General features: G+C 29.6%; 1 protein-coding gene across 1 annotated transcript in view; it reads right to left on the reverse strand.

The window, feature by feature from the left end:
• The window catches only part of LOC136989108 (myc box-dependent-interacting protein 1-like), a 95,652-nt gene extending 83,751 nt beyond the window's left edge, over positions 1 to 11,901 (reverse strand). Inside the window, 1 exon segment of the mRNA XM_067287215.1 lies at positions 11,640 to 11,901. Coding sequence (XP_067143316.1) covers positions 11,640 to 11,708 — 69 coding nt within the window. The 5' untranslated portion in view covers positions 11,709 to 11,901.
• Between the last annotated feature and the right edge of the window lie 937 nt (positions 11,902 to 12,838).

Raw genomic sequence — 12,838 nt, forward strand, 5'->3', positions numbered from 1 at the left:
TATAAATGCAGTTAAAACAAAATAAATCTAAGTAAAAATTAAGGTTTTAAGTTTTTATAAATGTTAAAATTACTTGCTTAATTCAACAAACAAATAAATTTAATGCTGAACGACAGTATAATTTCTTATGTATAGTATATTTGATGTCTTAAGTGATAATCTAAAGTTTTATATACATTTACCGGTATATGTGTATTTTAATAAAATATCAGATTCATAAAATATAACTAACATTCAAAAAATTTCCATTTGTGGTATTGTGTTTGCATTATGTGAAATCTATACATGAATACTGTGGTACAACATTAACTGTAAAATATGATGATTGTTTTGAAGTACAATTGTAACAGTAGTAGTAATTGTTAAATTTCTTTGGTTATAGATTTTGCATCAAGTATTTTAGTGTGTGCCTTAGTATATTGCATATTACTGACCTTTTTCCTTGCTGATCAATGCAGTGAATAGGGATAATTAAAATCATTGGTCTTGCATCTAAGTTATTAATTAAATGAGTGCTTCCAGGATGTTTGTTTAAATGTAAAAGTTATGAAAAGAAACACTGGGAGAATGGAAAGAACATTTATTATAAACAAAGAAAACATTTTTTCTTGGAGAAAAGTTTACCACTAAACACTAGCTAATCCTTATCTGTGGGGGATATATTCCAAGACTCCCAGTGGATACCTGAAACCATGGCTAGCATCAAACCCTATATATGTACCATATTTTTTCCTATACACACATACCTATGATAAAGTTTAATTTATAAATTAAGCACACTACGAGATTAACAGCAACTAATAATAAAATAGAACAATTATCAAATAAGCATTCACTAACACTGATTCTTAAAAAAAAAATCACAGTTGGAGAGTCAACTTTATTTGGAGAGTTATTCTTTATTATTGATCTTCATACACAAAGTACGTTTGGAGCTGTGTTCCATTGTCAGGATTTATAACAAACTGATTGCTGATTTTCATAGAATAAGCAACACAATGAAACAATTATAACAATATGTTGTACTAAAAGTTTTGTGAATGTGGCATCACCATACAAATTTTTTTCTTTTCTTTTTTTCAATGATGAATAGCAGTATCCATTAGTTGTGACTTTGCTGTTTGGTACTAATCATACAAGGACTAAGATGGTTACTGTTTTAGAAGTATTTTATTGCCAGTTTTTCTGTCAGATATGCATTTTGGACATAGCCCGTCAGTAGTGTTGCCACCTTTTCAAAATTTCTGACCCAGATGGCAGATCAGGTTCATTCGAACAGAAGTCCCTGATGCATGCACAATGTTATTTTACCATGCAAAGAATAACATGCATGCCAGTTCTAAACCAGTTAGGGACTTGTGTAGGAGCAACTTAATTTAAGAAATGAAATAACTTAGCTTTAAAGAACTGAGAAGCAAAAAAAAAAAAAGTAAAGGTCGACAGGTTGCAACGTACATTGGCTTAAGATGGCAAACTAACTTTCGGTAAGAGTGTGAAGTCTTTCGCTGTTAAAATAAAGTAAATTTATAAAAATATTTGCTAGTACTTTGTTTCATCATAATTTCACAAATTTCTATGAAATCCCAGACAAAATTAATTGTTAACCTGGACAATGAATTAAAAACCAGACAGGTGGCAACACTACCCCTCAGACCAATTTGGATATCATAACATACGAATTACAAGATTTAAGAATTTAATTAGTAATTATTTAAATAGTAATTATCATATTTATACACAATTTTTCTTTCCTTATCAAGGCAAAAACTTGACTTTTTTACTGAAAGGAAGCACTATGATTTCTCTTTGGCATACCCAAATTGCCAGCATCACAAATCTTGTATTTTAAGGCTATTATTATGTAAAATAAGTTATTTGAACATAAGCACTGAAATACTATAACAATCTAATAACTAAAACATTTTTTTTAAGTGACTAATAGTAGGTAGAATATACTACATGGTTACACTAGATAAAAGAATGATTCATGTCCTGGGCAAGACAGAATTGGACAATGTGAGATTTCATCATGCCACTCAGAATAATGTGTAATTTAAAACTTATGAATTGTTTATTTCTGAAAATAAGTGGGATGGGTTCATAAAAGGGCATAAAGGGCCACCCTGGTTTGTGGGCTTTTGCTTCAAAAAACACCTTGAACATGCCACATTGGTGAATGGGTCTAGGGGACCAGTAACAGTTGATGAAATTCTTGGCAGTAAAATGATTTTTGTTGTTTTTTTTTTTTAACAAATGGTGTTGGGTCTAAGATCAATGAGCTCAATCCAGACTGCAATAGACATTGGTTTGCTCTAACTAGAAAATTATCATCTTAACAAAATGCAAACCTTTTCACTTTAATCAATAACCTTAAATCCTAATATTATTGTTAATTGTCTACTTGGACTTTACTAAGTAACGATAACAATTAACAATAATATTAGAATTTAAGGACAGTAAGGCTTTTACAATTACTTGATATTTGAAATAATTCAACAGCCGAAATTCTGGTGTTCGAGAAGATGCAGGATGAAAAGTTATCAGAGGAAATAGAGAAGATAAAAACAGAAATCTGGTATTTAAGAACTTGTAAAAGGGAGCAAATCAGATTACCAACACTGAGTTTACCTGTAAGTATAAGCAGGAACCTACAAAAGCACGATGTAATAAAAATAAATAAGATAAGTTATACAGTAACTTATTTGTTTTGTTATTGTTACTTTTTAGTGTTTGGTAGTAATACTGCTGATGAGGGGCATGCTAGCCCAAAACACATATAATATGTGTACAGAAATTATTACTACAGGTGATATAATAAATTTTGTTCTTTCCTGAATTAACTCTCATTACTGTGCCAATCTTTAAACACCAGTATAAAGTCCTATTAATAAGTAAAGTCCAAGTAGACAATTAACAATATTAGAATTTAAGGACAGTAAGGCTTTTACAATTACTTTAAATCCTCTTTCCTAAGAAACTGTTTCACTAACCTAAAGTCATTGTTGACAGTTTTATGTTTTAATTTACAGCATGCAGAATAAATATCCAATACAGCAAGTATTTCTATGTACAATTTTGACTTTCTTGTGAACATTCCCTCACTGAGACTATGATTGGCAGTATTAACTGGTTTAATCTATTTTTCAGTGATGGAATGTACTTGCAACCATATTGGAGAACTTGCTGTAAAAGCTCTGGAAACTACAGTGTTGGAGTAGTTGTACTACTCAATCTCCTTCAGTATAAATCTTTTAATGTGACTGGCAGTATAACAAAGCCACTGAAATTTCCTGTTTATTTTATCCATCATAATCTTTACCCTGTAAGAAGTGATATTGCTGTTCTTAGCAAGTTGTTCATAGCAATAGTGAATCACACCATTTTGTAAATTCTATAAATTCATGATAAAGTAACTGCTCCATTGACACCATTTCCTTCCATTTTTCATGAATAAGTCTATTTAAGAACATGCAATTGACTTTCAGTATTAATATTTGAATATACCTTGGGAGAGAGTTGTAATTTAAACTCACAAACCAGGGTGGCCTTTACACCCTTTGGTAAACAAATGTACTCACCCCACTTATTTTTTAGACAGGGCTTTAGAAATTCTTTAAACATGTAATTCTGCCATCTATTTGTGAAATTTTCTTTTTAATATTTTTGAATTGTGATTAACCACAGGTACTAGAACTGATAAGGATGAGCTTTACAGATGTGACTTTACAGATTCACAATGATTTTTTTTTCTTAATATATTTAAATAAACCAAAAATTAGTATTTCTCCCTTTTATTATTCAAAGCATGATTAGATTCAATATAAAAATTCAAAAATGCTGTACAAAATGATCAAACATATTTAAATTTAAACTAAAAAAATTATCAAAGATGTTTTTATAAACACATTAAAATAATTCAGTTTAAACTTTTCAGTAAATTATTTTATGAGAAAATATAACACCAACTTCCAATAAAATCAACATTAGGATACTTCCTTCACTTGATTAAAACAGTTTCTGCTATAAATATTGTTTTATCACCTCACAATGAAAATATGACCCTGACTTCACTTCAATCAGATTCAAATCTTTCATTTAACATTAACATAGCTAACATTATATCTTTCCTGTCATTAAAATCTTTATTTTTAATTTTGAAAAATAATTTATTTTAACATGTTTATTAAAAAATTGACCATTTTTAAATTTAAACTAAAAAAATATAATTTTATTCATCATTTGAACTTTCATATTTAATCTAAACTGAAGATGTTTTGAATGATATTCAAAGCATCTTCAGATTAGATTAGGAGAAGGAAAAAATACTGATAATTTTTGGTTTAAGTAATTTAAGAATAGCATTTATTCTTTAACTACAAATTTTAAAGAAAAATTCTAGAAATATTTGGCATCATAACAACAAATTAAGAAATTATAATATTTAAAAATATTTTAAAATGCTTTTAAAAAATTAACTTTGATGTAATATTACAGACTGATTAAATTTAACCAGTTGGCTACACTTTACAGAATAATTAATTAAAAAATGATTGTTTCTTTAAAAAATTTTTAAAATATGAGAAAATAAAGTTTTTAAAGATTTAAAATAATTTTAATTTCACTTTTATTTTTCAATTGAAATTTAAAACAAAAATATACATATTTCAAAGAAAATGTGATTGTATTCATCTTTTGAAACTAAATTCAGTTCTTTCTTCTGTGTATGATGATGATTTACATTTTAAAATATTCAGTTAATAATAAATCTCTAACTTTATATTTCTGAACAAATTCTTTCAGGAGCCTTCACATTCATTTAATCCAAAATAGAAACATAAATTCAAAATGTATTTATAATAATACAAAATTAAATTTTTACAATATGTTTAAAATAATAGCAGTAAATATTATGTAAACATTAAATTTAAATAGAAGAGGGTGTTGATATTGTATGGGATCTTATAAAAAAGCTATGACAGCAAGAGAGGATATCAGATGAGTGAAAGAAAAATATTTTGGTGCCAGTTTATAAAATGAAAAGGAGATATGCAGAAATGTGGGAATTACAGAAGAATTAAATTGATGTAACATTCAATACATATCTGGGAGAGAAGTGTGGAAGGAAGGAAGGCAAGAAATAACTAGAGCTGAGGCATAGTTTGATTTCATGCCAGGAAGAGGAACAACAGATGCAATCTTTGCTCTAACACAGTTGATGGAAACATAAAGATACAGGCAAAACTGCACGAAACAATAGACCTGGAGAAAGTGTACAACAGGGGGTCTAGACAGGAAGTATAGAGATATATGGTTAAAAGGAATAGTATGTAACACTTGTTATGGAAATGTATAAGGGAGCAATGACTCAAGTAATGAGAAGTGTATGACTGTGGGATTCACTGTGAGAGTTGAACCAAATCAAACAGAAATGGGCTCAGTCCTTAGCCCATTTCTGTTTGATTTGGTGATGAATGTATAGATGGAAGATGTAAAACAGCAAGGCACCATAAAGTGTGCTGTTTGCAGACAACATTGTGCTATGCAAAACATCCTGAGATAGGGTAGAGAAGCTGTAGGAATGGAGAAAAGCACTGGAAGAGAGAAGCATGAAGATCAGCAGAGCAAAGACAGTATATAAGATATCTGGTGAAGGGGATGAAAGTTATATAGAACTCCAGGGTAAAAAGTTAACAACAACTTCCAAATTTAAGTATCTTTGACCACATGTAGCAAGTGATGGAGGAATGAGTGCAGAAATCCAACATAGCATTCAGAGTGGATGGCTAAACTGGAGAAAGATGAGCCTCATTCATCTTTCTCCAGTTTAGCTCCAGTTTTCTCTAGTGTGCTGTGTGATAAAATTAGCTGTAAAATGAAAGAAAGATTACACAAAACTGTGGTAAGACCTGCAATAATGTACAGTGCTAAGATGTGGGCAATTACAAGAGCCGAGAATGCTGTGACAAAGAAGGACTGAATTAGAAATGATTACATAAGAGGAATAGTCAAAGTGGGTCCTATACGTAAGAAGACACAGGAAAGTAGATTAAGATGGTTTAGACATATGGAGAGAAGTGAGGACTATGTTTATAAAGAGAATTGGGAAGGTGGATGGAGGAGAGAGGATGCCCTTGATAGAGAGAAGTGGAAAAGAAAGATTAAAGATGGGAAGATGAAAAATAAACATGGAAAAAAGCAAAGACAAAGAAGAATAATATGTAAACATTAAGCTGAGGCAATCCGTACTTCCACATTCAGCCTTATTTAAGAAAATATACATGCCTTACAGTCAATGCTATTTATGATGAAAGCTACAAATTAAATTAATAGATGTAGTACTTTCTTTCCCTTTTTTTCTTCTTCTCCCGGTTCATATGGAGGCTATGACCGTTAGATGGCTTCTCCTCTGATGGGCGCCACCTTTCTTTCTCTTTTACTGACATTAGCATTGGAGTATACATTCTTTTTCAGCAAAGAAAAAAAATTGAAAAATTGACACTTACAACCTTTTTTTAATATTGTCTTCAATTTAGAATGACAGTTTTTGGCTGATATTTCTTTTTCATTTTATAATTGCAACATTAATCAACATTTATAAATGTTACAGCAGTGACAATTGTTTTGTTGTTGCATGGATCCAACTGTTAAATAAAAATGATACCTTGTGAAATGTTTAAAAAATAAATTATAAAGCTGCTACAAGATGGGGGGGGGGGGAAAAACCAAAGAGAAGTTGCAATGTTTGTTGTCCATTATACCTTCTTAAGCCTTTTTTCAAATTTCCGGTACTAAGTACTAACATTAACGACCACTTAACTAACGTTTTCGATCGCGGAGGCGATCGAAAACGTTAGTTAAGTGGTCGTTAATGTTAGTACTTAGTACCGGAAATTTGAAAAAAGGCTTAAGAAGGTATAATGGACATCATATGTACTGGTATGAGGATTGTTTCTATGCAATGTTTGTTGGTGTGTCATTAGGAACTGTAAATTACAATTGGAAAAAGTTTAAAGACAGAGAAGATGGAAAACCAGCAAGGCTCAAAATGACCTATTGAAAAAAGTCTTCCAAACAATTAAATGCAAAATAGAAGAAAAATAAAACAAATTGTTTGAAAAGTGAGGCATTCAAAACCCAAGGTTTCCTGTACGTACATTCTTAAAATAAAACATATAAATACATCAACCTGATGCAGGCCTACTGTTAGGTCAAAAATGTTTGTCTATACCAGGTGTGGCCAAACTTTTATCCCTTAGGGGCTACTTTTTCAGTAAAATATAGTCTGCAGGCAACTATGAATATGGGCAAACAATTTTAGGATTTTTCAAATTTTTCATAGATATTTTAATAAATAATTAATAATGATAAATAAATAATGATAAGTTTTTATTTTTTTCCAGCCTGTACTTGGTTTATTCATTCTAAAATAATAGGGTTAAATATTAATAACATTTAAAACAATAATTAATAAACTAACATACCTGCTTCTGTTCGCTGTATGAATAAATAAATAAAAACTAAAATTGAAAGTAAATACAAGTGCACAAACAAGGAGTAACAAGTGGATTGAAGCCAGGGGCTGTCACATTACTGTCTGACACATGATTTTGTGCCATTTTATGCGACTGCCATTTATATGCGCATGCATTGCGATTACAATTAATTTACAAGTTAGCATTCATTTGCATTGTTCATCGGGATAGATACAAACAGTATGGGTACATTGCACAGACAGTCTATTATTGTAAGAGTAAATTATCAAATTACGATTTTTAAACATTAATTTAAGTGAAACCAAATTGTTCAACTTTAGCTTCACAGGCTACTTTCAAAACCTTTGCAGTCGACCGGTCGACTACGGTCTACATGTTGGCCATCCCTGCTATACATTAGAATTGTTTGCTGATTTGAAAATATGATTGGTTTTTATGTTATTTGTTTCATCCAATTTTTGTTAGTAGTGTTTTTAGGTATAACATAAGTGAATACAACACACTCACAAACCTTCATTGAAATCAATGATTACAGGTTGCCAGGTTCCTCATGAGTCAATCAAAGTCTCACAATAATAAACAGTATTTATCATTTATTCTCCTTCCAAAACCAACAAAAATATCTGCACAATTCCAGAAAACAATCACCAAGGTTTTTTTCCACAGATTAAGTTGATTTAAACTTTTTGTCCTTGGCGACCTCAAATGTTTGCATTTCATAGATGGCATCTTGATTCAGAGGTTTAATGATGCATTCAGCTCCAGAGCCATAGTTATGAGAGGCTATGAGGTGGCTAAGTCCCCTCAGCTTAGTTGGCAATACCCTTATACCCTGTATACTCATATAATATATGCATTTACTTTCATCATGTAAACATAAGCTACTGTATTTTTTTATACTTGGATTGTACCTAATAGGCTAAATGCTGATTGGAAAAGAGAAATACCAGTTACAGTTTTTCAGCATGCCCATCTAGCTCCCCCAAACGATTTATTCCTGGCTAGAGGACCGTTCTGTTCTAATCACTTGTTACGACACAGTAGAAAATGGAAAAATCATTTCTATCTTTTTGGTACCATATCAGATATTCAAGACTGTAATCCATTAGCTTAGAATGGTAATCAAGAGTTGCTGAGGAAACCATAAGGCCAAAACTTGATAGTAGTCCAAAGTGACATGGATGATTGAACAAACAGAGCCAATTCACAAACGTTTATTCATCTTTCAGCAAACATCTGATACAACTTTCAGACTATACAAACAAACATCACATTATTTCTATATCCTATGATCCTACCATGAATTTCAATTTCCAATAAACTATGTATGTACAAGCTCATAGTTGATAACTGCCTCATCTCTTTGTGAAGCAATATCTTTAACACTCAAACGCTTACCATTTGAATTTTGAGATGGGCCGGCTAAGCTGTTTTTGCTTCACTTTTGAGATACTAGCACATATGCATGAAGTCAAATCTAACTGATAAGCAATATCTATAGAGGAAGATGTAACATAATGTTAACGTTGGCACTTGTAAGTAAATTTACTGAAATTTACTTATTGAATATCCCACATATTTTCCATGAAAAGTTCAATTTCATAATGTTATGATAGTAATGGCTCAATAGTTACTTTATTATTTATATATGAACAATGTTTTCTTCTAAGTACCTATTATAATTACATCTAGAGAAATAAAATAACATTTATTGACTTTTTTTATATGGATCAATTTATCAGTTTTTAAAACAATGTAAGATTTTTTTCCAAATACAGTACAATCTTGGTAATCCAACTGCTAGTTTGATACATCAAGTAATCCAACATTGGTCATTCTGGGGTATTAAAAGTACTGTTGTGAAGTCATAGACAAGCTTCCCACAAGTTCAACTTCCAGTTTCCACTAAACTTAAACACCTTCCCACCAACATGACATGATACTGAACCCAAGCTTAAACACTCAAGTTTAGTCATATTAAAGAATGCTAGGCTGCTAAAAAAGTACAGTATCTTATAACACAATACTGTATAAATATAAAAATTAGTCCCCAAAATTTCCCACCAAAAATACTGTACCTCCCACTAAATTTTCCATGGTCACTTCAATTTCTCACTAAATTTAGTGGAAATCCACCAACTTGGCAACATTGATTACTAGCAATGGCAGTGCACCCATGTGTTTTGATCAGTAGGGTCTTGGTAGTGCACCCAGGTGTTTTGCATGAATAGTCCAACTTAATACATTATATTAAATTGGACTACTCCTGCAAATAAACAAATGTTTTCTTTCTGAATAATTAAATTATCGAATTCATCTTACTTCCAATAATTCAACAGTCTCCTTAGTCCAACACTGTTTTGGTTCCACATACTTAGATTATAACAAGAGCATAGTGTGATGAAGAAAATTAAATATGAAAAATTAAGAAAACTGGATTTCTGCTTTAAATTTTAATGATCACATCTAGCAACACATAACACTAACACAAGAAAGAACTTTATCTGTAAATTACAGTAAACCCTTGATTTAATGGACTAATTGAAAAAAGGGGACCCACCATTGCCGAAAGTCTGTTACATCATATGTGTTTTAATAATGTATATTGATAACAAACTTAAAATTTGCAAGATATGTTAAATGTTATTATGATGTCAAAGTGTGAATAAAATAATAATATAGTGTACATTGAGTAATTTATATTCATTGACTCTTTAAAACCTTTTTATTTGCAAATAGAATAATAGGCATTTAAAGGTTGGATTAAATTTTTCCCATTGGATGGAACTTTTTGTCCATTAATTAAGTCCAAAGTCTGTTAAATTGAGGGTTTATTGTATTTGCAAAAAGAGAAGATAAACTTTTGGTAGAACTTTCTGTGAGATTTAATTTATGACAAAAATTAAACTTTCTACATATTTTCTTAAAAATAAATAAAAAGTTTTATTGAAAAAAAAACCAATAAAAAAATTAATTTTCAATGAAATTTAATCTTATCAGAAATTTGATGACTGGATGTTCATTTTCTTATTCCACAAATAGACAATAAATGCAAGTAAGTCTACCAGATGTATGTATCATGTATAGACCAATGTCAAAACATGACACAGACAATCACTTTTATCAGTTTATCAGTTGTTTTTCAGTATTCAACAGCAGTAAACTTGAATTTTTTAAACAAAATATAGTAGTTTTGCATAGATTATTTTATAAAAATCTAAAAATATTAACTTCTGAAAATTCAAACATACATATTATATCATTGTTGTTCTCTTATTACTAAAAGATTATTATAAACAGATAGAATTATTCAAAAATTTTAAACTTTAGATAAATTAAGAAAGTTGAGTTGCCAAAGGAAAAAAACCGTAACTTTATTATTGACCTTGATATTTATTTCTCAGCAAGACACGTGATAAAAATCTTAAATTCCATTCATTTTTTTACATCTTTTTAAGCAATTATTAAGAGTACCGTGTAAATATCGACACGTTATATCACTTATTAGCGAGAAATAATCAAAAATATTAATAAATTATCGAGTACAATTCTCTAAGTATTTTTCTGCCGGAACGTTTAAAATATTGTTAGCGTAATTATTAACGTAATTTATATCTTTAACGACAATAAACACACTTGTTATTAATCTTAAAATAGATAAGAAGAAACTAAAATATATTGATTGAAGTTCCGGTTATAAACGTTGACAGTTACGCTAATATTAAATACAGCACAGTGAAATGGAAATAGAAAAATACTTCAAATATTAATCATCGCTGCAAGATGTCTTTTAAAAATATTGAAATGGATTAATTATTTTAATTCAATAAACACGTGAGAAATTGATTGATTTCACTTTGAACCACGACTCTATATCAATTTCATTATTTTCTATAGGAGTGTATAATTTAACAATTCGTATTGCACACGGAAGGAATTAAAGAAATGAATATAGGAAGATAATTTAAAACCAAATAAAGCCAAAATAACCAACCAAACAACTCGCCTACCAATGTATAACCTACGCTTACAGTTTAAATATCCAGCTATTATATATCGAAATAATATAAATCGGACAGTTACGAAATAAAGACATTTTCAGATTATTTTTTTTTTTTACTCAAAAGAAAAGATAAGTACGCTTACCTTTTCTCTCGCTCTTCTCGATTGTTTTTGTACGACCCCAGCTAACGAACGCTGTTTACCTTCCGCCATCTTCTCAAACAACTTCACTCCGCAAACAAGGCGGAGGGTGAAAAAACTGGTCCCTCTAGCGGCCACGTCTTCGCATGGGTGTGTTTCGGTTTCCTTTTCAGTTGACTGCTAATAATGACTTCTGCTCCTTAATAAACGTTTGCCGATTCTTTACACTACTTGGTACTAAAGAATACAGAATACAGTTGTTTTGTCCTACATTTTATATAATTGGCTAAATTTATAGATATTTAAAGAAATGTATTTGTTTTTTTACTGGAAAAGACTGAATTTTTGACATTTATTTTTTTTTTAAATTTAATTTAATTTTAGAAGAAATAAATTCTAAATCTATTCACAGCTTATTAATTATGAATATTAATAAATTCAAAAATAATTAAGAAATTTTTGTACAGTACTTTATTTGTGTCTTCATTCCTTGAAATATTATATATCATGTAGTAAATTTTTATAATAGTATTATACATTCTGAATAAAATATTTCTTCTATTTTCATTATCTAATGCGTATTTCAGATAATTTATGTATATATAAACGTATTATTTTCAAAATTAACGGACTATGAAAATTAAAAAATGTTTATTAAAATATAATATTAATAATAAGTTATTTAAAAAGACATAATTTTTAGTTTTGATGGATAACGAGAGAATTACCGAAGTGACAGCATCTTGCTGAACGCTTGAATTAAGATTTTCACGGTTGAACGTTTCGTTCGCCTGAAATGATTGTTTCTATATTTTCTGACGGAAGTAAAAAACATTTCTTTTGAACATATAAAAATACCTTTAAGATGTAGAACTTAAAGGTATTTTTAAGTTCTGCGTCTTAAAGGTTACTTAAACTTATTTCATATTTATAATTTAATAAATAATATAAAAATTTTTATATAACGATTAATATAATACTTAAAATAAAATTTAAATCTCTATCATTTCCTCTAAAATTTTTCAAGGAAGTAAAACTATTAAATTTTTAATTTTAATTGCATTTAATTTAAATAAAAATGTTAGTCTTTATTCGTCGTTAATTAATTAATTAATTTAAAAGCGCGATACACGTCTAACATCTAATGAAGAAAGAAATTAAAAATTAGACGAAGCTCCCAACCTATGCATATAAGGAAGACG

Source organism: Centruroides vittatus, unplaced genomic scaffold, assembly GCF_030686945.1.
Source record: "Centruroides vittatus isolate TY-2023 unplaced genomic scaffold, ASM3068694v2 scaffold_435, whole genome shotgun sequence".
Taxonomy (NCBI): domain Eukaryota; kingdom Metazoa; phylum Arthropoda; class Arachnida; order Scorpiones; family Buthidae; genus Centruroides; species Centruroides vittatus.